The sequence below is a fragment of the Daucus carota genome, chromosome 2, assembly GCF_001625215.2.
Source record: "Daucus carota subsp. sativus chromosome 2, DH1 v3.0, whole genome shotgun sequence".
Classification (NCBI taxonomy): Eukaryota; Viridiplantae; Streptophyta; class Magnoliopsida; order Apiales; family Apiaceae; genus Daucus; species Daucus carota.
The window spans coordinates 47,913,287-47,940,384 of record NC_030382.2 but is presented as its reverse complement, the minus strand read 5'-3'; the positions used below and the strand labels follow the sequence as shown (position 1 = coordinate 47,940,384).

General features: G+C 33.8%; 2 protein-coding genes across 3 annotated transcripts; one reads left to right on the top strand and one right to left on the bottom strand.

Moving 5' to 3' along the window:
* Positions 1-380: 380 nt before the first annotated feature.
* On the bottom strand, positions 381-8,575 carry LOC108209530 (receptor-like protein 4). Of its 2 annotated transcripts, none has more exons than XM_017380485.2 (9): positions 8,305-8,574; positions 7,135-8,187; positions 6,721-6,871; positions 6,287-6,358; positions 5,358-5,426; positions 5,107-5,175; positions 4,557-4,634; positions 3,777-3,985; positions 381-875 (listed from the first exon to the last, which is right to left on the bottom strand). In XM_017380485.2, exons 1-9 carry the CDS (start codon positions 8,390-8,392, stop codon positions 769-771), a joined length of 1,896 nt encoding a protein of 631 aa, XP_017235974.1. In that variant the 5' UTR covers positions 8,393-8,574; the 3' UTR covers positions 381-768. The 2 variants fall into 2 exon arrangements, with proteins under 2 accessions (XP_017235974.1, XP_017235975.1); XM_017380486.2 differs by lacking the exon at positions 381-875 and adding an exon at positions 883-3,048 and having other exon boundaries at positions 8,305-8,575.
* Positions 8,576-18,673: 10,098 nt separating this feature from the next.
* LOC108206026 (small polypeptide DEVIL 4-like) lies at positions 18,674-19,165 on the top strand. Its single transcript, XM_017376189.2, has one exon. The coding sequence runs from the start codon at positions 18,809-18,811 to the stop codon at positions 18,935-18,937; it is 129 nt and encodes a 42-aa protein (XP_017231678.1). The 5' UTR covers positions 18,674-18,808; the 3' UTR covers positions 18,938-19,165.
* The last annotated feature ends 7,933 nt before the right edge of the window (positions 19,166-27,098 follow it).

The following is a 27,098-nucleotide window of genomic DNA, read 5'->3' as shown; positions in this document are numbered from 1 at the left end:
TACTGTAGTACTGGACCAGCTAAGCATTCTAGGCTGATGTTCCCCTCAAACACATATAGGCTCATTATGCAGGCTTTATAGAAATCAACAAATAGCAACCCCTCAAGGCCTCAACACCACTGAACATATAAGCCTACCAATTATCAGCAACAATTTACAAGAAAACATTATTGAATAGCGAACCTAATACTTTCAACTTTAAACACAAAGGAAAAGAGAGTATGTCTTGCCATCAAGATTCAGGACAAGAAAAAGAAGCCAAATCTGAGGTTTGTAAATCAACAAGGCCCCATAATGTACAAGTCAGTATAATATGAAGATGTGCAACTAGCAGATAATGCATTAATAAAATCAAGGACCACTTTAGTTGGCCAAAAAAATAAAAAGGATCGAGGACCACTTTTATATAACTATCAAGCTTCATCTACATGTAATGTATCTAAAATCTGATAATATACTAATCAAATGCCAAATTTTTTTTTGTATTATACATTTTGGGGCATTTGAGTTTTTTTTTTTTTTCTAGCTGATTCATAAATGAAACTTGAGGTGCATTGCATCTTTATCTATGTAGTTTTCTAGGACCCATCCTGATGCAAATTTGGAAACAAAACTACACCTTCGAGTCACATCTCTCCCTCGGCTGGCAGTGTGCCAATCATCCTGTTATGCTGTGCATTTGTATCAACATATACATCCCCCCTCTCTACCTTGTTGGCAAGTTGAATTCTATCAAAAATCTGGTTAATCATCTGCAAAGCCACATCATCAGTTTGAACTATAACTTGGTATAAATCCTTTAGCATGTTGGCTTTCCATTTCAAGAGTCATCAAGGACTTTTGTCTATGATATCTGTTTCTCTTTGCCGCCAGTGCTGGAAAAGACATTAGAAGCAATTGCTTGAGTAATACAACCTCCAAATTAAAAGTGTTGCGTATGAGATCATAAGAATTGCGACAAACGAAAATGGAACATTGTGGGCAAGCAAGAATTAAAAAACAGTCTACCTAACTAATTTCATTAAAAAAACAAGCATCTATCAACAGCACACAACCCGATGTTCACACAATATATATACACACAGTTATACAAGTGTGTTTGTCGGTACCCGTTCCAATGTCAAGAAAGGGGTCTAAGGTGAAGGCTTCTGATCAGGTTAACCAAGTTAAAATCTTATGTTTAGTGAAAGGTCTAGGGAGACTCAATATGCAGGTCTATTCTTCCTACAAATTACAATATTATTATGCCAAACCCAATTGAGAATGTGTATATGATACTGCATTACTAGTACCTATGAGGTTGTGTTCACTTGCACGGAATGGAATGAGAGATAATAGAATGAAATTTGTATTCTTATTTGGGAGAAATTGGGGATAATATTAATAATTTTTATTCCTTCTTGCATTCCATTCCTAGCAATTTAAGGTAGAAATCTAACCTAATGATCCATTGCATTTCTATAAGACAATTTAAACTCCCTCATGTTCATTCACTTTTCTTTCATTCTCTTTTGTTTCTCCATCAAATTTCGTAATAATTTTTCATTTATTCCCCCCATTCCATTCCGTTGAATTGAACTTACTGTATGCAAATATAGGCTAGAAACATGTATAGTGTAATTTATCAATCTCTTCACCAGTGCCTTTGCCCTCAACTTCGCAGCTTAGCACTTAGTAAATTATACAGCAAATGCTTAGAGTTGATTTTACATGCCAATCATAATGATTTAACTTGCATCTTCAAAAACAAAATTTTCTTCCCAAAATTATCTCTCAGTGTTTATAACTTAATAAATTAACCACTTATCCATCTAACAGCTTTAAATTAATTTCAACATTGTCTATACAACTAATAGGAACATGCAATTTCTCCTTAATTCAGTAGTTATTCCAAGTTTTGTAGTGATTGCTAAAATTATTAGGCTATTAGCCACTTGATGTCGAGGCATATATTGATCTGTGTGTGAAAAATCTAATTAAGAATTCTCTGCTTTTATTGATGTTGATTGATCTTATAAGTATCTGGACCCCATTAATTATATAAAGGGAAGATTTTGTGTGCACAGTGGGCGTGGGTTTTGTTTTGTTTGTTTGTTTGTTTGTTTGTTTTTTTTCGGGGGGGGGGGGGGGGGTCATTTTATAACCAATACGTGGTCAAAATTACTAGTTATTATCAAGTTATATATTGATGCAAGTTCAAACCGCTGTAGCACAAGCCTACACTTCAAATAGGCATTAGTTTGGGACGTCATTAATGGTTTCTTTAGAGCAATTCCATTGGGATGCTATAACACCAAAATGGTGTTACTTTTATACCAAAATTGCACCATTTTGCAGAGAAACGCTCTCCACTGGCACACTATGATAGTGTTACAGCGCACTAAATTTGCTGGAACAAGAATCATTAGGTGTAACTTTAACAATAACTTCTACTTTCATAATCTATTGTACTTACTAGTTTTAAAAAGTTTATTCCATTAATATTCTACCACCATTATTTTAAAGTTTTCTTATTTATGTATTAAGTAACCATGTATAAATTCGTTTTACATCATACTTTGTGAACGTAAGAGCAAGTCCAAGAGTGTCCTAGTTCAAGCCCTAAATATAATATAAAATATCATGTCCTACAGTCCTAGTGATTTACGACATATGTTACTAACTAGAACTCCAACCATGTGCCTTATTCTTACAATATGTTTAATATTTTATAATTAGAGACTCTCTTTCATCATTAAAGCATAATATAAAAGTAGAGAGAGAAAGAGAGTGTTCATATGAATTTATAATAAAATATAGGATAGAGCAAAGAGAGATGTGCCTCAAAAATAGGACTTGAGGTGGTTGTCCTAGTGATATATGGCATCACTAGGACATTGTTGGATCAACATTTTTCATCAAATGCCCCAAATAGTAACTCAGGATAGGATATAGGATATAGGACATCTCTTGGACTTGCTCTAAGCCGAGAACCGTGCCCTTAATCTTGCGCCCTTTCCAATTATGAATCCGGACATTTTAAGTATAAGTCTGTTTCAATTCTTTTATCTGCATTGCATTGGGATGTTTTCATATTATTGTATAAACTGTAATATATTTCAAATAAAAAAATTATAAACTATTACATTTATATAATATATAATAATTATTATTGGTATAAAATTAACAAGTGGTGTTTTAATACAAAGAATATATTTTATTGGGTTGTATATAGTGTATATGGGATGTAGCTGAGTTCGAGATTGTCTTAATGGACATATTTAAACTATTCATCTACGAAATTTTGGTAACTATGAGTTCGAGATTGTCTTAATGGACATATTTAAACTATTCATTTACGAAATTTTTTAACGCATGTCCAATACCTTAGAAATGAGACGATTCTAATTTGAGTAATTTCCACTATTGTACTGGGAAATCTCAGCTTGCAATATTATAATTTGAAAAACTAAGGCTCACATAAAATAGAACACGCAAAGGGTTGAACATTTTGACTTGTGAGTTATGCTTCTAGTACCAATATATACTTGTACATGTTTGCTTCCTAAAAATTATCATATAGGAGTACACCTAAGACAACTGTTGTATATATTGACGTCGTTTCCATAGATGTTTATTATTTTGTTGACACCATAAAAGTAAATTCAAGGACCATTAAAGTAAATTCAAGGAATACTTGTTGATGTAGAGGGCCTCTTGTTAGCTATTATATTTTGTGTGTGTGTGTGTATCTACGTAATATTTCGGCAAAACTATTGAAGGAAGAAAGAACTTACACGTTAATTCATGAGGTAGCCCAAAATCATAATCATTACGCCCTCTTCTAATGCAGCATATGTATATCAGCAGCGACAGCAAACAAACAAAAATGAGGCATGATATGCCTATTGCAATTTTACCATTCTTAGATAAACCACCATTTTTCCAAAAGAGCGGGCAATCTGGTAGAGAAGGTACACCGCACAAGCCTTTATTACCAGAGAGGCTGCAACCAGTACATTTTTTTATTTAGATAAAAGATTGAGCTAAATATCTATGTAAAAATAAGTAGATGGCAAAGAAATTGCATTCTTTATTGATTTCAAGCTTTGGTTGCAGGCAATTATCACTTCTCTTTTGATTGGTCGGACATGTTTTTGTGGCTTTGCAAACAATTGTGGAGAACATCAGATGATAAATGGATACAAAAAGTAGAAAATTTATGTTCATTTTAGGTCCAGAAGTTTTTTGAAAATTTAGTTATTCATACTATGATCTCTCTGGACATCAATTACTCTTTACTGTTAGATGGACACCTATTCATAATTATAATAAATTAGGACTTGATTACTTCAAATCAAATTTTAAAGTAGGAGAGCTCCATAGAGATTAGAAAGAACTTTTCCAACCAAGGTATGCATCAATGCGTGCTGACATCCTAATTTACCAATAGTGCTAGTCTTTTATTATCTTCATCTAGGACTTATTTATAAATCTGATCCAGACATTTAAGGTGCTCAAAACAAGCAGCAACCAGAAAAAATAATGATGAGAATAAACAGGACAATATCACGTACTCAATAGCTCCACCATGGACTCCGATTGAATAAATCTCCTCAGGGACTTGCCCTTCCAATGAGTTATCATTCAGCAGCCTGATTTAAGAGTAAAATACATAATCAAAAAAAGAAAAGAATTTCAGAAGAGAAGTGCGTAATTTTAGAAGATACCTGTAAAGGGAAAGTGTTACTACAAAGGATAATTTTGAAGTTGAAGACAACATAAGATTTTATTATTTACTTTTTTACAAGAATTCTCATATATCTCTACTTTGTAAAAACCATAGCTAGAAAATACGTTCACTAAATATATGACTCGACTCCAGTACCCTTGTTAAGTAGCTAGCCATAGTTACATTTCTGCTCAAGTATCATAAATGCCATATTTTGGTGACTGGTACACATGTTAACATATTTTGTTGCTTGATCAAATACTTTTAAAAATAAAAAAAGGCAATATTTCAAAATAATAAAAAAAATTACTCAACATGCAAAGAACAAGAGCATAATTCTCGTTTTCAATGAGCTTAATCTGTTTAATCATTAAGGAGAAAAGCATATAACTTACACAAGCTGCAGTTTTGAAGAAGTCAGACTTTCAGGTATTGATCCAGAAAATTTATTGCTCGACAGATCCCTGCATTAATACAGCTCAAATTTTGAGTCACGCGAGAAGATGAAACCATGTCTACTAACACATTACTTATGCCAGCAAAATGACAAATTCATTAAACCACACCTTGTATTACCCAATTTGGCTTATTTAATATTATCATATATGTAAATATATTGCAAGAATTACTTGCAAGCAATTCTTACAGCTTTACAAGAGATTTCTGGCCCAACCCCAAGGGTAAAGTACCTCCCAGAGTATTAGAACTTAGGTTCCTGCAATTAAGAAGAAAGGAATGTAATATGCTGAATAAATCAGGCAGAAAAATATAAAGTATCCTAAGAAAGATGTACACAACAGAAAAATATATTTTCTGTAAACGAATTGACAAGATCGCGAGACATCTAATATTGTAATTACTGAGGTGTAGAAGGTAAAAAGGTTGGAGTTGATTCCTGTCGTTAAAGCTATTTATCCTTATTGTAGAAAAAATCTACCCATTAAAAGCTTCACTTTCCCGCCTAAACATTATAAGAACAATGGTTTCAGCTTCTTATACAATGGTTGGTCAGTTTCGAATATCGTATAAATTGAGGGTTTCTCACATCTAATGGTTAATACAGAAAATTAAGTGTTCACTGGTCGAGATATTTAAATTTGGAGTTGAAAATCTATCCGAAATTCTTTGGGACTGATACAGTAGTTCTGGTCCTTGCTCACATAATACAGAAGATGATGGAACTAAAGAACCTCAGGGGGTGAGAGTTACATAAAGAATTTAAGAGCTGATTATGACTTGCTAACTCATAGAACTGCTTCCTGAATTACATCTTGATATCCTAACATATTTTATGGCATTTCATTGTGATACATAAAAAAATCGTAAATGCCTCGAAGTTTCACAAGCAACCCAGAGCATCAATAACATTTGTCAAAAAAATTAGCAAAAAAAAAACCAAGAGCAATACAATGTCGTTCGTAAGAACACAAAATACTATTCTCATTTCAAGCAATTCAAAATTCGGTCGACCACCCTGCATACAACTTCGGTTGCAACACATAAAAAAGGCTTAAGACAACAAAGAATAAACAGAAAAATATTTAGAGGCAAAAGAAATCAATTGATGATACTTACAAGCTTACCAAATTTGATAACAAACTGATTTCCTCAGAAATGTACCCCTTCAATCCCTGACTCCCAAGATCTCTGAAAAATTTAAAGAACATATGAATTGTGTGTTGGTTACCTCTTGTTGCAACTAGTAACTTATAGAGATAAAACTAGAGTTGGTGCAAGATATAGCATATTGAAGAAAATTTACAACATCCTACAACAGTGATATGGAAAACAGAACAAGTTTGCGAGACCTACAAAAGCTAGAGAAGTCAAAATATTGGGTGACATGTATATTGAAGTAAGAGTTGACTTAAGTCTTATATCAACTGAATTATCATGGACTAGAAATGAAGATTTACTTATTTTAGTAGTAAAGAAAACATCAAGCAAGTAAGCACTTCGTTAAACATTCATACCCTGCAATCCATTTAGTACAATACAGGACTACTTACATTTGAGAGACCACAAGTGCAGATTCCCCTTTATTGGTATGGCAAGTAACACCTTCCCAAGCATCCCAAGAAGTTGGAGCACAAGGGTCACCATTCCAACCCATCCGGTCTGGAACCTTGAGTGACTCCTTTAGTGACCTCATTGCAATAACTGCAAACGTAAGACAACCATTAAAAAACACATGTATAACAAAGTTATGTCTCCATCAACAACTCATTATTTGTAAAATGAAAAGTTTGACTGCTGCACAAGCATCTCATTTGTCTGGAATGTTGTCTAGACAAATCATTACATACAAATGTCCAAAATTTCAACCACCAATCCTATTTAAAATTATCTGACAATAGGCAGCCAAGTTCATGATTATGTAAACTTCAGAACAAATATCAGTATATGTAGGCATATAGTATTACCTTGATCAGGAATGGTCTTGAGATCAGCCGGAACAATAGCATAATTCTCCACCCCACAAATTAAAGGTGAACCAACAACAGGAACAAACTTCACACTCAATATAGTATCACTCAAATTCTTGACAACATAATGCCAATCATAAGCTGCAAAACCACCTACTTCTTTGTAAATATCAATCCTCGTAACATTGATTTCATTCACTACTATATCAAACACCCTCTTCCCAGCTCTATTCACACTCACATCAATCTCAGCAAAATGAAACCATAACAAATAATCCATCTTCGCATCCACCTGCAATTCATACTCCAATCCCCCCTTTCCCTTGGCCACCACAGCAGTCGAATACAGTTTCTCTGGAAAAAAATTCGGACTCCTATCTGTATTAATTACTTTCTTAACAGCCGAAACCGACTTAATACCAACAGAATTCTCTGACCTGAAGTCAGCATCAGACTGCCACGACCTAAAAAACAAATCAGTGTCGTTACTAAATCCCGGTCCCCATTGACCCGAACCAGAGGTCAACCTCCCATAATTCACTAAAATCGAGCTATTCCCTATAGAAGCAGCATCATATGCTGCTGCATCGATCTGAACAAGCTCAAGCGACGCAATCACAGGTGGATCAGTAGCAATACTATAAAAACAAATATCCGCTTCGCCATCAGATATAAATGCAATAAGATCGGAGTAAGCACCGGAACGACTTATGTCTTCCGGCCACGGGGAATGCCAGCTAAACACCAAAGTACCTTCAACCGAAACTTCGAAAGACGGCGAATGTGACTTGCCGTCGTAATTATCATAAACAGTGAATGTACGTATATAGAAACGAGAACCGATCGGTAAATTAGGTACAGTATAGCAATTCTTCTTACCGGAACTAATCGGAAAGAATCGAACCGTTTTTTCGTGAAGATTCTGGAATCGGAGCGGTTCGGAGACTAAACCGGTAGCTCCTGCGGAGAAAAACTCGTCGGCGAGCCACGTAGTGTTGAATTTGTCGGTGCTTTGAGTTGAGCCACCGCAGTCAATGTGAAACGCCTTATCTGAGTCAACAAAACAGTTAAACAGATACATACACACAGACACAGTCAATGTCAAAAGCTTAGTCAGAGAGAACGAAGGAGAGAGGAGAGAGGGAGGGAGAGAGAGAGAGAGAGTACCATAAGTAGGGGAAGAGGAGAGAGAGTAAGGGAGAGAGATGGAGAGGAGGAGGAAGGAGAAAGAGAAGCCAATCATCAATATCATCATTTTGGTTGGTAATGGAGGAGGGATGAGATTGAGATGTAGTAGTACCGGCAGTTGTAGTTGAGGGTGATATAATTTAGAGAAGGAATGAAAAGGTGGGAGTGAGAGAGAGTAAGGGGGCGTGATTAATGGGAGGAGGGTGAAAAAAGTATAGAAAGTAAACGAAGAAGATAGTTGAAAATTAAAATTAGAGATAAATTAAATGAATGATGGAATTGAGCACGATTGGATAGCCCAGTGGTGGGTTTATCCTCTGTTGACCCGGGGCACCCGGGTTCGACTCTGGCTCACCCCGAGAATTATTAGAACAGATACTAAGTTGTAAGGCATATAAGCCTGCATTGTCAAAAAAAAAAATGAATGATGGAATTTATTGTTGCTTGAATTGCGGTATTGTTCAAGTTGTATATGGAACCTTCCAACTAGACTACTTTCCACTTTCGGGAGATATCTGGGAAACTAATTATCATCATTACCGTGTCTTATTTTCACACTGTGTGATTTTATAATGCCAGAATATCTATCTGTCTAAGATCTGCTCGGAATTTTTAGAGTGGGAGTAATATAATTGAAAGAATTTAGAATATATTCCATGATCTTTCTCGCTTTAAGCTTTATCATGTTTTCAGTTTTTACCATGCAAATCGTATGCTGCACCCTTTTTCACACATTGATTTATTGATTTTATTGTTTAATAATTTACTAATTTGGTTTTAGTTCAGAATTTACCAATGTTGCTGTGGAAAACTTCCATTCACTTATCTAAAACCGTCACTAATTCAGTCCTATTTATAAAAAAAAGTTGGATTAATTGCTAATGCACTTAGTAATTACAGAAAAGAAAAACTAAATATACTCCAAATAAATGATTAAAATTTGAATATAAAACTAAATGACATGTTACTATAAACAACTCGTTTGTATAAACTTTCAGACACATGATATGCATGTAACGTTTATAATTTTTTTGAAAACACTATATAATATAATGTTTATTTTTTTTAAAAAGCCCATAAAAATATAACATATCTCTCATAATACAGGTATATTGGGTATTATCTTTATTTTTTTTTTTGACGAAAAGCAAAAAATTTTAATAGATAACTGAAACCCAGCCGAGACAAACCCTCGAACTGTCAATTACAACCTGATTAAGAAACAAAAAACGAGCTAAACATATAGCCGCTTTGTTTTCAGATCGTTTAACAGATAGAATATTTAAATTCTTTATACTAAAAAGTATTACAATCAGATCTCGAACAATCCAACCTATATCAGTTGTGAACATAGCAGCATCGCAATTGACCTTCACATAAGCAGCAGCATCTGTAGCCCAATGTTCAGAATTATCAGTTACATCAACCGATATTGGATCAACAAATGACCCCAAAAGATGAACAATTTTATGTCGTGAAAGGTGAGCTCTTACGATATTCACCACCGTGCCATATCTGATACAAGCCTCACGGATTACCCAAAATATCATGTAACTCCTTCTTAGAAACATTACCGAGACCCATAACAAAACACACAGAAACGTCAAAACAGACACAAACATCCCAAAAGATGGGCACGACCTTAATGACAAGGTACTCAACAAGAACTCACCCAAAAGGATTAGATCTTGGTTTTATTGATAAAACTAAAAAATACGAGAGAAGATGGAAGAACGAAGATGATTAATCAGAGGGGATGAAGGATGAAAAGCGGAGAAGTGGGGGTTAGAACTTGGAGTCGACTCTCAAAACTGCAAACCCTAATTTTGAGAGAGAATTGTAGGACTATATAATTGCCTGCGAGCAACAAAAGAAAAAAGCAAAAACATATAACTATAACTTCCTGCAAATCTGGATACCTCCTTCCTATTTCATTTTCACGAAAAACACCCTCTTATGCTTTCATTTTCTTTGCCACAAGATTTTTGCAGGAACTGAGGTTTCTATTAATAACTTGGGTATTATCTTTATAACCTAATGCTAGATCAACATGCATCTTTGCGTGATACTCATAATTATATTTTAAAATATGATAACCAGAACACTTTAATTTCAATTTATAATATTCCGACCTTTTACATGCATACATACTGGTTACCTTTTTTTTCCTAATTAACAGTAGTTGACTAGTTCAATAAATCACATTCGTTATCGAGCTAACACCATATAGCAATCTCAGGATGTTCTTTTTGACATCTAGATAAAAATTCACTTGAGTTTAGAATTCAGTAGAAGATATACTTTCTAATAATTTATTTCAGAAAAAAAAATTATAAATACATTCAAACTAAATCTTCTTCATGATATAAAATAGCACATACTAAATTAAACTTTTTCTTCTCAATTAATCATATTAAATTATTTTGATTATTATAAATCACATTTGATTTATTTAAAAGAACTCTTAACTCTCACAATTGTTAAAAAGAATATGACGTGGATTGAAACTAACTACGTGATCACCTAGAACGCTTCACAATTAAAAAGAAAAAGAAATTATCTCATGAATGCTCTCCCGAATCCTAAATTCCTAATGTACATGTTCGAGAAATATTTTAGGGAAATTCTTGATGGTACACTCATAGAATTGGCTTTTCTCAATGGTACCATCGCATTTTTGACTTCTACCAGTGGTACCCTCATACTTTTAATTTACTCTTGATGGTACACTCGTGTACTTTTAATCTACTCTCTGTTGATTTAAGACTCTAAAACAAATTGTATATTTGAAATCCTTGCGAAAAGTTACAGAGAATAGACCCTTAAATCATGTAAAACAGAGTCAAAATGAGTGAGATATTAACGACAAAGTTTGGTTATGAAGTTTGAATATATCTCACTCATTTTGACTCTGTTTTACATGATTTAAGGTCTATTTTGTGTAACTTTTCGCAAGGATTTCAAATATATAATTTGTTTTACAGTTTAAAATCAATAAAGAGTAGATCAAAAGTACACGAGTGTACCATAGAGAGTAAATTAAAAGTACGAGGGTACCACTGGTAGAAGTCAAAAATGCGATGGTACCATTGAGAAAAGCCAATTCTATGAGTGTACCATCAAGAATTTCCCAATATTTTATTTGGTGAACACCACTTTTAGAAACTAAGGGTCCAATTTATGTTAGGTTAACAGAAATTACTTCTTCTTTAAAAGTGAAAAGTAAAACGGAAGTACAAGTTATAATGAAAAAAGTTAGCATTTTCTAAAAAAATTCTTATTTCTTTACTAACATGTCTGTAAAAAAAAAAAAAAAACAGAGTAAAAAAGCAGATGAAATTTCTCTTCCGGGTTACTAAATCTCTACAGTATCTTTTAACATCATTATTCATAATCAGGACCATAGACGTGCCAACAATTCAAGCAGCATTAACTCAACATTGAAGTACCTGTACAATATATAAAAGCTGGAGTTGAAAAGAGGTCGGAATGGCAAACATCAACCGTTCCTCCCACATCTCCCTTTCGAAAGACTAAATCAGTTTATATTGGGGTCCAAAGTCAAATATTTAGCCTGGCAGGACTAAATCAGGTGATAATGCATGCAGCCATCTTTGTTATGAGATGTATCTGATTAGTATTTCGGAAAAACAAGGTTGATTCAGCGGATGACTAAATTGATAATTTAATTTTTATTTAAAGTCATATAATCGTTAAATTATCAATGTTAAATTAATTTACTTTTAATAACATTAACAAAATTATTAAATAATAAATATAATAATATTTTAATATTAAAAAGGTTTGGATCAATACAGAGTATTATCTCCAATTGGAATTAGCACTAATCATTTATCAATAATTGAAATAATTTAAAATAAAATTATCATAAATTTGAATTTTTGAATCATAATCCGAAATATATCCGAGGACAAGATATGCTCCTTAGCATAACCTCTTTTAGAGCATCTCCAACGGTACTCCTAAATCATTTCTTAAAAAATAATATAAAATGTGGCTCTTAGTAAGTTAATACATCGGAAAACGTGAGAAATCCAATGCTACTCTTTACAGTTAGCTCCTAACTCACATTTTATATTTATTTTATATAAATGGGAGAAAAAAGTTAACTAAAAAAGAGAGAAAATTGGAATGAAAATAATATTATATTGACTTAAGGGCTACTAGATGCTCTTTAAAAGAAAGGAGAGAGAGTAGGCTCCTAAATTTTTAAAGAGTATCTAGGAGCCCATTGGAACACTAGATTTTGATTTGCTCCTAAAATTTAGACTTAGAAGTTTGTTTAGAGAGTCCACTGGAATTGCTCTTATTAGTTAATGGAAACTAGTCAGATTTTACATACGGACAGCAACTCTAGTCGAACATGTGACGCTAACTTGGATTCTGTTTATCTTCCCACTGTTCACCCGTGACATGAATACCTTCTCCCAGGGTGATCTCACGCAGTTTGGTTGAATATTTGAATTGTTATATTGTACTCTATTGTGTTAATATGAGAATGCATAAATTACATCACAAAAATTTTAATGTGGTGTGCGATGATTTGTATTTTTAAAAATAAATATTTCATTGAAATTATGAATAAAATATAAATTAATATATAACTAAAGTATTTTTCTTCATAAAATTTATATATTATATATCAATTTGGAATTACAACAAGTACTAAAATGATATAAAAAAGTGTAAATATAATAATTATGTGTGCTAAGAGATATATTATAATAATATAATTATTTCATAAAAAATTTATATAATAGTAATTTAATATTGTTTAAGCAGGTTTAATAAATATATACTTAACTTAATTATAAATAATATATACATGCATATAATATAATTTTATTAATAATTACAAATATATATATATATATATATATATATATATATATATATATATATATATATATATATGTTATTATATTACGGTGCTGTGCGGTTTAAATCGCACAATTCAAGTTACAACTGCATCATGAAATTAAAAAGATGTGTACGATTTTATTAGGGTTTTTCTCATAAATACCCAAGTTTGAATGATTTTTTTGGAAAATTACTTTCATTTTTTAAAATAAATTGCAAAAATACTATATTTCAAAATATATTTGCAAAAATACGGTGGTTGCATATGCAACCAAATCTACAACTCTAGCAACCATATATGCAATCACAAATGCAACTTTGAAAAAATCTTTCTGAAAATTACGTTTAGTTGCATAATAAGTTGCAAGTGGTTGCAAAAGTCGAAAAATAAATACCCCTGCGGGGCCAAACATTGCAACCTAAAAAGCAACTAAAACAACAAACTGGAAACCACAAAATCAACTAAAATCTAACAAATCAACCAACAAACCAACCTTGCGAAACTCTCCCACGCCTCCTCACACCCCGCAACCTGCCCCATCCTCCCATCTTTCATAACCCCTTTCTCGCGTTCTTCATCTTGACCCTTGCTATTTTGCTTAAGTCCGGCGACCATCAACACCGACGCACCACCGTCAAACAACGAAACCACCATCGACGATCAACCCCACACATACATACAATCATCAACCACCAACAATACAATCGTTTAATCGAGTTTGAATCGAATTCTCGAAAACTTGAGACCCGATTCATTTTATCAATTGAGAGAAAGCGAGGAGAGAGAGGCAAAGAAAAAGAGTGGAGAGAGGGAGCGGGGAGAGAGTGAAGAGAAAGAACGGGGAGAGGGAGCACAGAGAGAGAGTGAAGGGAGGGAACGATGTGAGAGGACAGAGGTGTGAAGAGTGAAGTGTGAAGGGGATAGAAGTACCGCATATTTGCAAACTATAGGTCAATTTAGAGAAATGAACGTAAATGTGCAAGTTTTTGAGGTAAGTAGTATTATTGCAATTAATATGTTGAAAAATGATATATTTCATAAATATCAATTTTATTTTAGTCCTATCCTCTTCTAAGTTTGTTTGTTTCTCGGCTCACTCTAATAGCAGAAAAAATTGCAATTTTAATATAATATTACTTCTATCTCAAGTTAGATGAGAATTGAGATAGTTGATTACAGACGCACAATTTTTGGATCACTGATTAATTTTTTTTGAAGTAAATAGATCACTGACTATTAGTTTCGTTATTAATGTTTTCAATTTTTCTATAAATAAAATTTGTATTCATATTTGTATTTATAAAAACAAAATTTTAAAATAAATTATACAACTAATGAAGCTGATCGGTCAAAAGTCAATTAAGAAGGAAGGAGTAAACATAACAAGGGAAGTATCCCACGTGTATATAGGGTTCGTGGAGAACAACTTCAATTCGTTACCGAGTACAGATAGTGCAATACTTGTATTTATATTTTATGGATACTTTAGATACGTCAGTTTCAAACTTCAATAGTAAACTGCCCCAGCCCCCCACTGTCTTTTTCAACGAGTGTATATAGATAAATATTTAACGTTTCTCCTCAATAATTTGTTGTAACACAATTCTCGTGACTTATCTAATTTCCAAGTCCGAAAAATATATGTAACTTTTACATTATAATCTATGTATAAACTTAGTCAAATATTTATCCAATTGATAAAAAAAAAATCAGTGGTATGGCCTATTGGCCTTAGTCCAAACTCATATAGTCAAATGATGTGGACCTTAATTTGACAAAGCATCCCTCCACTATAGCAAGTTGAAGAAAAAGATGAAGCACAATTACATTGATATAAAGAGGTTTCACACAACCCCCGTGTAAATGGAACCTAAGCTCATTTCATAAATACTAGGTTCTCAAATTCCATTTCTTACGCAGTTACCCTGTGTAGTGTTTGGTTGGGGAGTATGGAATGAAATAGAATGGAATGAGTTAAAAATACTTGAAACTAATAGAGATAGGAAGAAAATTTTGAAATATTTTTGAAGGGATTGTGCAAAATTGCTATGATAAGATTTCAGAAGAAATTGAGGATATGAGATAATGAAGCATTCCATCTCAAATTGAAAGGATGATATCTAGCATATGATGTAAGAAATGGAATGGAGGAAGGAATAAAATTTCTTAAAAAATGTTCATAAGATAGTTCATTTTTCATTCCATTCCTTCAGGAATCATTCACCCCAACCAAACACAATGTTATAGAATTAATATACATCACATATAAATAGAGCTACGTGTTTGTGAGTGGATTTTGCCAGAGGAGGCCTATGTCTATGTTGGTGCCAACTTACTAAATAATTGTGCTTGATCCCCTCTCTGACTTTTTATCTACACCCTGTGTTGTTCCATGGTGCTTTGGATTTTCTTTTCTCTCCTGTAAAAGGGTGCATACTGATATAAGCTTTTGTTGCTGAAGATGTGTCATTTTTTATTTTTTGCGTAAGAGGCTTTATGTGCAGATTTGCAAAACTTTTTGGACATGTGATAAAAATGAGAAAAGTGTATATGAGTCTTGATTGGCTATCAGGGCCCAAAATTTAAGAAAACCGCCTGAAATCTACTCCATATTCTATTAACCCCAAACCTATATGGGCTTCCATACATTTCGGCCTGGCACTCCGGCCTTACACAAATGTCTGGAGTTAGAAACCATACAATATATTCCCAAAGTCTTGCTATCAACCCACTTCTGCTAATAATTTCTATTCTCGATAATCCGGACTTTAAGAACAGCCCAGACATCTCATGATAATTGTGGTTTTGATGTTACACAACACTCTCATGCCACAACCCAACTCTCCATCCGCAGAAATGCATGACATAATTGTCAAGAAAAATGCCTCACCACTCTTCAATATTCGGGCTCTGATAATTTAATAACTATTTGCCGAATACTTAAATACATCCGTGTCTCCCGCCTGAGGCAGGAATCTTCGGCCTGAGATAGGTCTTTCACGGGCAGTGCAAGTGTGCAGCCACCAGGAATTAAGTATCCAGCTGATTCGACAATAGAGAAGATACTGAATTGTATGAAATAATAATATTTTCTTAATAATCTCCTCATCTTGTCCCAGCTCCCGGGCCTAATGTTTGCCATCCATTTCCAGATTATCTGCAAATTTACGTATTCTATGTCGAGTACATAAACTGAGATGAGTACCATATCAGACTAGCATAGTACACTAGACAACAGCCATGCGAATCAAGGGATCTTCACGTGTGCTCCAGACTCACTTTGCCGCTTACAATAATTCTCAAGAGAATGTACGACATCTAAAGCTTAAATAATCTAGCATGGGACACTTTGGTTATATAATGAGCTACTGCATTATACTTGGTTTCATTATTTTAGCTAGAATTAATTGTGTTCCCCCATCTCTTCGATATCCCAATGTTTAAAATTTGTCTCTCGTTCCTTATATATTATGATGTGTGCTTAAACCAGATACACATATACAGCGCACGCAAATATATTCTGTGACTATGAACAATTATTATCAGTAGTCACTGATCATCATACTATCATGTTTTTCATCGATAAACAATCTTTCATGATCTGCAACGAATAAAATTGATTGTGAAATCTCTTCTCAAATACACTAAGAAAGCAAAGCACACAAGTATTGCATGCCGAATTATGTTTCAGCCGCAAGCAGGGTACAAGTTACATATGCGACTCGGAAATAAGATAACAAGAATTAATTGTCTGTCACCACCAGGCATGGAGGGTGATGGTTAGTAGTAATACATCTGATCTTAATTAAGTACCGATAATTTCACTATGAATTGCTTGGAATATATAAATAATATGATGCCAGTTAATTAACTTCGTATGTAAACTTGGTAGTAAAATATAATGAGCCGGGAGAAGACAAAAGGGGGCGCTTGTTTATTTACAGCTATAGAGGAGATCGGCGAGACAATAACTTATATCGGAAGTTGGGTTAATTGAAAGTAAAGCCAGTGTTCTAACTTCTAAATGTAATGGGTGGAACACGAGATGGTGTATTGCTTTGCTTTTGATCAATGTATAGTTTAAGTTAACCGTTTTCTTAATTGTTTGGGTTTTGTGCATTCATATAGTTCCCTTCATTATATTACCGTTCCACTAGTTTGATCCTAGTCACCACTCTAAACTTAGTTCCAAAGTCTCGTCTCAAATTACTCCGATTGTATTTTTTTGCATTAATACTTGGTAAAAATATAATGCTCCGATTGTTGATCCTATTTCATCAATAGCTGTTATTGTCCAATAGTTGATCATATTTTCAAGATTTCGACATAATTGGCACCAGAATTATGAATGTGACGAGACTCATGAACGAGATATTTGAGTGAGCTACGAGTACTATATGTCTTGTATACAGAACACTAAAATCCCAGAGGATTTTGGTGTTGGCAATAAAATCCCACTGCAAAATTCTAGCTCAGCTAGCAGAAGTCTGAGGAAAAGCAGCTGTCTAATTTTGAGGATTCGTTCTGGGAATTATATAACAAAGCATATCAATTCACACCAAAATATGTGCAAGTAGAAGACTTATATTCCTCACAACGTTTAAATTACAGACATAGGCATTTTCATGTCTTCAGATTATGCAACCGCTAACTTAAAAAAATATGAACTTGCGGGATTTTCGAAATATACAGAGATGATTCTCTGGGTGAAGTATAAACTCATTTTCTACTTATATTATTGAAACAACTGTTGGCGTGCATGTGATTAAACCAGGGACCAGGGTTAGTTCTAGCTGCAGGTTACCTTAAGATAATAATATCCCACGTAATTATGGATTTAAAACGATATTTAGCATATTGTCTTCTTTTAGTATATCTAATATCTAACTTTTATTTGTGGAATCTGACCTATAAGTACATGTGATGAGCAAATGATCGAATATGATAACAGATTGGTCAACGTTGAGTTGAGATAAGATGAGCTAATTTATATGCAACGCTGGCTTTATTAAGTAGATTTAGCTGAATAATAATAATTTCTGATTGTCATTGATCAAGGTACGTCGATCCAACGGCAGACACCAGAGATAATCCTAGAGGAGAAAGTGCATTAAAAAAAAAAAAAGGTACGAGACAATGAGTTGAATTATTATGACCTCATCATCAACAACAAAACGGAGAGCAGCTGCTAAATTAATGGGCATTTGCTACCTCATTGTTGTTATGGTCGACCCACTATGTTGGTGGGTGATGTAACCCTGCTTTCAATAATTTTAAACAAGATAGACCTGTTAATCACTTGTATAAAATTATCAAAATTTTAATATTTTTATATTAATTACATGTCTAATATGAGGTAGAGTTGAAAAACAAGTGGGAAGAAAGTGAGACCCACAAAACAATGTCCGGTGAGATAGGGGAAACTCACATCCTTTAATAAGTTGATGTTTACTAGACCATTACATAACACTCCACCTTTCCCTCCTATATATAATTAACAATCCCTTTGCTTATCTTCCCACTCTTCTTCACATTCATTTTTTCTCTCTGCATTTACAAGTCAGAACCACCTGAGTTCTTGAAGCTACAACTGAGTTGAAGATGATGAGCATGGGAGGATCAAAGAGAAGGATGGCAAGTAAAGGGCTTGGAGGAGTCCTCAAACAACAAAGGGCCAGGATTTATATCATTAAAAGATGTGTAGTCATGCTTCTTTGCTGGCATGAATGAATTAGACTAGTGATTTCTTGATTTAGTCTAGCTACTTTTTTTTTTACATATGATCATCTCAGGCTCCTTTTTTCTCCAAGCTTGTTGGAGTAGTGTAAATAGGGAGATGATGATCATGATAGTCAAGAACAAGACTTCACAATTTTGTGCCACTGGGCCTTATGGCTTGATGGCTAGCTTCATGTATACCAAAGAGTTTTTAGTGTTATGAATTTACCACTTCTACAATCTGATTACATTCAACACATGCTGTGAATTGTTCTGTGCTCAGTTTTTTGTTTTGGTATTTTTGGGAGTGATCTCTGGTTTGACTTCCTGTTCTCCCAAGTTTCCATGTAAAGTAATTTGAAAGAAAGTAGATTCCTCAACATCATACAAGTAATTTAACTTTACTTTACCCTTATGAAAACTTATTAAATTTGAAGTTTTCTATTTAAGCATTGTTTCACACTTTCAGTTGGCCACTATCCATACAAATACAGGGGCTGGAATTGATTTGACTTGCAGAACAAAAGAAAGAAAAATTTATTTTACCGGAACTTTATAATAACAGAGTGCTCAGTGCGGCAAGAATACTTGAATTAGCCAACAAATCCCCATATTTCATGAACTCTCGTATCAGATACTTGTGTTTTCAAGATACTCGAATATTAAAAAAGATTTCAACTGAACTGTTCTTTTACAATTTTTTACTCCAAAAATAATTGCCTTGACTTCTCTTTAGTGTTGTAGATATTTATATCACGGTTTCTTGATTTAATTCTCATATAAATATTCATATTATTAGTGACTTTTATCATTTGTGCACTCGAATACTATCTCATCAAATTATTAAATTTGTATAATGGTGTACTGTACTCTGTTCAGCTAATACTGTTGGCTGTTGCCTAAGAAAGACTGAGTTGGCCAAGTACAGTATGGTGTTTAAAGTGATTTGTAACATTTTGAGCTGCTTTTATTCACTTCTCTTAATTTGGAATGTGCTATGTTTATTTTTTCCTCCGATCATTTTATACCTATATATTTAACTTGTCCATAATTGCTTGTTACACCTTCGTCTTATTAAACCTTACTAGAAGGTCCCATGAGTTATGAGTGGCTAAGCAAGATTAATATATTAACAACATACAATTAAACCAACCTGCAAGGACTCTAATCATATTAGTGCCTCTTGACAACGACTATTAAACCCGTCATAAACAAAGCATATTAGTTGTAGTAGTAAGAAGCACGTACATCCGAAACTGTCTTAATTTAAAAGCATAGAGTATTAAATATAAGACATGGTCAAATAATAAAAAGAACCAAAGGCTCATGTCCCTCGACTTTGATTTGTTTGTTTTGTATTGACATTTAAGCAGTTAGGACGCACATGAAACCGATATGAAAGACAAGCTTATCTTGATCCTCTTGTCTTCTAACTAACAGCACCATCCATTTATATTTATCAGACTAATAGCAACAATTACTATTTTTTATACTATGTCCCAAAGAACACTTTTAAACCAACTACTAGTAATATATATACATGTTTGTATATATTTGTGGTCAAACTCTTTTTTGTGCAGTTCTTTCCTCTGGTCAAAGCTCGTTTTCTGGATATGTTACCTTCTTTTTTCGACTAAAGGCAATCATGAAAAATTTAACAAAAATTTCAACATAAACTTCATAAAGAATGAGATATATATATTGTCAAAGTAAACTTGACACCAATTTTATAGATTATTGTGTTATACCCCACGTGTACTGTATGAGTGTATGGTAGAAAGTGACCTGGAGTGCCACGACAAGAACAATTATTGTTTCGGATTGGGCTCAAGGCGAGAAGAGGATGGAGATACACGTAACAAGTAGCATGACCATGTATAGGTTTCGAAATCGGAACTGCAAAACACATTAATAGTGAGACCAAACTTTATCAAAACAGTTTCAACGTGTTTCCGAAACTGTTGTTGATATTTTTTTCCCTGCTCAAATTATTCGTGATTTGAAAGCTTGATTGAGAAAGATGCCCATCAGTACAACTTTTATATTGCAGAGAATATATTACTCCTAGATGAGAAAACATTATTTTTATTTTTAGAAAAAAACTGCATCCCTGTTTTGATGAGAATTCGATTTTTTCATTGCCTATTGCCCTATTGGCGAAATTGGTATATACTCCCTCCGTCCCCCTCAATTGTTTACATTGGAGGGGGACACGGAGACCAAGACAATGTATGAAAAATGAGTAAAGTTAGATGAAAAGTAGGTAAAGTGGTGGGACCCATCAATATTTAATAATAGATTTGAGATAGTGGAGGAAAGTAATGGGTGTAATAGTAGTTTTTATTGTTAAATATGAGATAGTGGGGGAAGATAGTGGGTGTAATGATGGAAAAAACTTACTATATATGGTAATGTAAAGAAATGAGAGGGACATCCCAAAATAGTAACTGTAAAGAAATGAGAGGGACAGAGGGAGTACTGAGTTCTAAGTTATTTTACAAAAAAAAAAAGAAAGAACTAGCCTCAACATTGTGAAGAGGACAGGTTAACATAAATGACAAGCTGCGGGTTCATGTCGGCCCCGTTTGGGGGTCCGCCAAACAGTCCCCTAGACTCTGGGATGTTGATGCAACGCTGGTCAAACAGGCTTCTCCCAACACAACACAAACACAACCATCCCCCTCTCCGCTCTTCACACTTCAGTCCACGCGTGCCATCCTCCCTCTTGTCATTTTTCACGCCCTACTTGATAACTTCAATTGAACATGAGAATTAAGGAGTGTCGAAGCGGTGATAAAAAAAAAGTTCATCTCGAAAATATTTTATCACCGCTTCTTAAACTTGAAATTTTATTAACATTTTCAGACAAGCTGGTTTGGTCACAAAAGTAATAAGAAACTGAAAGTTATTTATTAAAAAGACACTTTACTTGGAATGAATACAACACAAGTTTCATGAAAATAAAAATTAATCCTAGTTGGAGTGAACTAAGGTTGTGTTCACTTGTAGTGAATGGAATGAAGGGAGAATAAAATAAATTTTGTACTCAAAAATGATGTTGATCAAAAAAAATGTATACAATTTTCATTCCTTCAATCATTCCATTCATACTATTTTAACTAGAATTCTATCCCACATGTTTTGGAAGGAATGCTCATTCCATCTGATCTACATCATATTTCTTTACAATCTTTATCGCAAAATAATTCAACTCATTCACATCCGGTCACTATTAGCTCATACTTTCTTCTTTCTTCATAAAATTTCTATACAACTTTTCATTCCATTATCCTCTCATTCCATTCCATCCAAGTGAACACAGCCTAATGTTGTGTTTGATTGAGGTGAATGGAATGGAATGAGTAAAATTATTTGGAACTAACAGAGATAGGAGGGAAGTTTTGGAATAAATGTAAGTGAGGCAAAATTGCTATGATTAGATTTGAGAAGAAATTGTGGGTAGGAGAGAATGGAGCATTCCATTTCAAATTGAAGGTATGATCTCTAGATGGAGGAAGGAATGAAATTTGTTAACAATTGTCCATTATATAGTTCATTTTTCATTCCATTCTTTCCGGAATCATTCACCCCAACCAAACACAACATAATAGTATAGCAAACTCCTGGGTCTTAGGGGAATGTAATGACTGACTTGGACACTCGTGGTTGAGAACTTGGAGCACCCATATGTGCATCACAAGCTACTGTCGTCCTATTGTAAATGAAGAGAAGAGAGAAAGAAAGTGACTTGACATTCTTGCAGCTGCTTATAATGTTTTCACTCCCTGTAAACAAGACCGAACACAGCACACAACCATGGGCCATGGGCCTTTCTGAAAGGCACCTGTCCAAGAGTTTTTGACCCAGTTTAGCCAGTATTAACTACTGTGCTGGAGAATATAGCATACAGACACCAATTATTCATATCATCTTGGTGGCGGTTGGTGCTAAAGCACAACCGAGAAACTCAAGACTTGCTTCTTCTAATTTATCCAGCTTATATGTAATTATTTTGTCTACTTATTGAAACACCTGTTGGCTCTTATGTAACTTATTGAGACAAGTTCTGGAGGTTAAAATTTGTTTGTTCAGTTTATATATGCAGTCCTTGTGCTAGTAGATGACATGTTGGTACGAGATATAAATTCTACCCCCTTAACAGCTCATTATTCCTAGCACATGTTGGTACCGCTGCTTGACACTCCCCTCTTGTCTTTGTCTATACTATTCCCCCTGAATTTATTGAATTTTAACACACTTCTATTCGGAGTGTGGCTCTTATAATACTCGCTTATCATGCTGGGCCTAGGCTTGCCCATTGGGTTGCTGTGAGGCATATTGTTTATGGGCCATTCAACGGACATCCCTAATAATCTACCACCGGAGTTCATAATTTACATGTTCGAAATTTAATTATAATGTTTTTTTTTCCTTCATATTTTCACGCCATTTTATCAGTTGCATTTGTTAAGAAATCAATCATCAATATACTTATATAAATGAGAAGCGAGGGGCGTGTAGGTGGCGCCTCTCACATCACTCCGTTTTATTTTTCTAATTTTCTGGAATTTTTGGATGAAAAATATCAAAAATTAGAACTACCTTTTTTAGTTTCGGGTATATTAGAAGTAAGTTTCATAATCTGATTTTGTTTCAGATTATTTATGGAATATAGTAGCTTGAAAGTTTTAATCTGATTTTGTTTCAGTACCTTTTTTAGTTTCGGGTATATTAGAAGCAAGTTTCAGAATCTGATTTTGTTTCAGATTATTTATGGAATATAGTAGCTTAAAAGTTTTAATCTGATTTTGTTTCAAATTATTCAATTATGGAAAAGACAGATTATTTATGGAATATAGTAGCTTGAAAATTTTAATCTGATTTTGTTCATATTATTTAATTATGGGAAAGAGTAGCAAACAAGTCTCTCTCCACCTATAAATATCCGTATAGATCGTAGGATTTTGGATCATCTAAACACAACCTCCTCTCTCAATACCACAAACCTACCTGATAGTTCTCTTACTCGATTTTTAAAAGTGAAGCGAGGGGCGTGTAGGTGGCGCCTCTCACATCGCTCCGTTCTATTTTTTAATTTTCTGAAATTTTTGGATGAAAATTATCAAAAATTAGAAATACCTTTCTCTTGCTCGATTTCTAATTCGGAGGTGTCGTTCTTCTGCAACGATAAGTGAAGGCTGTTAGCGTGTTACAGTAAAGGTTGTTGCAAGCAAATGTAGTTACAGACCGTTATATTGGAGTCGACAAATCCAAACATAGTAAAAGAATATACTCTTGACATGATATTCATGGTTGATGTCAATAAATTAACTATTAATGATGTATGTTTGTTGGTTATTCTTTTATAATATTTGTTTTGTTTATCGGACATGTTTGTTGTTGTTATTTTTATATTATTTACTTTGTATATATGAAAAAATTATTCATACATTATCTGTTTGCTCCGTTCAAGCAACTTTTAAGAGGGTAGTTATATTTAAGTTAAATGTTTTTGTGCACAATCAATCTAAAAAAATTGGAGGAAAGTGACAATGTAAGAACATGATTACTTTTCCAAAAAAAAAAACAAATAAAATTAAAATTCGTCATGCTTTAAATTGATAATTACGTGTATAAATTTATTTTCATTTTTTCACCATGAATTATAGTCCAATTTTACAATTTTATATATTAGTATTTGTATCACATCAAGATTTTTATAATATAAATTTATTTTATCCTACAAATATTAACTTGAAACATTAATATACTTTTTATAGACAGACACAAAATTATTTTATTCTACAAATATTAATATTGGATCATTAATATAATTTTTATAGGCCGCCGCAACGCGCGGATTCTCAACTAGTTTTTAACTAATTAAGCATACCATGCAATAAACAATTAACTAATTAAAAGTCATGAGGTAACCTCCCGGACGAATTGTCATCGATAACAATTCGCTAAATAATCTTAAAAATCTGGGTGCTGATAGTGTTATGATTAACTTTATAATTGTTTTTGGGGGTCAAGTACTTGGATTGAAGATGTTAGCTAACCTAAACAGTAAACACATTAACCTTCCACCTTATGTGTGTAATTTATCATGGTGCCCTCCACTTTTCCTGGTTAATAAACTTCTAAAAGGTTAATAGAATTGCTCACAGTTAAGTCTCAGTTTATCTCTCTACTTGCTAATATCACATGCATGTAAAGAACACCTAAGCACGTATGTGAATTGACATCATACATTCATACTTCTAGTTATATATGCGCATATCATCCTTTTACAAAAATCCCCCCTGAATTCATATAAAGAAAATTTTTTGGATGGCCTCCAGAACTTATTTCTCATGATTCAACGAGGAGAAAAAAAAGGAAAGGTTCCCGTAAAAAAATAAAATTAAATTGCCCATAAGCGAAAGTCTTCACTTATGAAACCGTATGCTACTGCCAAGAGGCCAATAAAGTCGGTGCTGCAGTGGCGCTATATCATCGTGATCTCCTCAATTATGTGGATCTCAGCGTAGGGAATCGCCTCCTCTAAAAAGGATGCCAAAGATAATCTGGACCTAGGAAGGCCCCTGATCCTTGGAATTTTCTTTCTCGACTTTCGCTTACATAAACTTAAAAGTTAAAACCCTACTTTAGCCTTTGTTTTAGCTTTATTTTATTGACAACTTTGAAATGCCTTGATTTATAACTTGATATATATATACACACACGCCGGGTCATTTTACTTTATTTTGATCAGTCAAAACTCAGAAAAGAAATTGAGATGATAACTTGACAAAAGCGTGACACTAGAAACTTGCATGGCAATTGGCAGGCCTTAGTATTACCACCGCACTAACAAAAACTGGAATCCTAATTAACGTTGTACGCACGGCTTCTTTTAAAGAAGAAGCTATATATACATACTTTGATTCACACGCGTCCCATTACTCCCATATATACATAGTCGGATACACACGCGTACATGTTCTTCTATGTATAAATTTCAAGAGTAATGCTAGGTGCACATAATTGTGTACAGAAAATTTGTACATAATGATGTGACAAGTGATGTGGTGGATTTTAATTGGGGTGGTTGGTGTAAATGCAGGGAGACCATCCAATTAAAATCCACCACATGTCATTATGTACATGTTTTTGTATACAATTACGTGCACCAAGCATTTTCCAAATTTCAAACACCCAGAGAAATATCCACCAAATCGAAGGAGTTTTTACATTTTGCAGTGAGATATATATATATATATATATATATATATATATATATATAGGGTAGCACTCCATAGCATACCCTCTTATATGGAGTTACGTAGCACACCATTATAAATATATACATAATATATATTCTATTATATTTTTTATGAAATATAATTGCAAATTTTGATTATTAAACTGAAAACGAAGTTATACAATTATTTTATTCCAAAGACCATCTAAAATTATGCAATATCTCAACATGATTCTATAACAGAATAATAATCATCCAGAATTATTCTGTTGTATAATCAGTTTCGAAAATGTATTTTTTTAATCAAATTTTAAGTGTTAAATTACTTAAAATAGATTTATTTTATAGTATTTTATATTAGAATCACGTTTTATATGTATTCTATAACAGAATTTATAATAAAATTGATGATTTATAGTGGCGCACTATGTAACTCCATATAAGGAGTCCCTCTTTGGAATGTTGGCATATATATATATATATATAGGGGTTTGTTCAAATACAAACCAACTTTATCATAAAAACCTAAAAACCAATTTCAAAACTAAACAAATATCCCCCAAACTCTTAAAAACTAACAATATCACCCCCCCTAGCTTTGCCATCAACTTCCCCAAACGTACACTTTCCACCCCGCCACGTCACCACGCCACGTCAGCGCAGGGGGTCCCCCCCACTGCTGATGTGGCACTGCCACGTCAGCACTGGGTCACACCACTGCTGACGTGGCAGTGCCACGTCATCTGCCACGTCAGCACCTGCTGACGTGGCACTGCCACGTCATCTGCCACGTCAGCAGTGGGCTGACCCAGTGCTGACGTGGCAGCTGATGTGGCAGTGCCACGTCAGCAGGTGCTGACGTGACAGATGATGTCAGCAGTGGACCCCCCTGAAAATTAAAAAAAATAAAAAATAAAAAGATTGGAG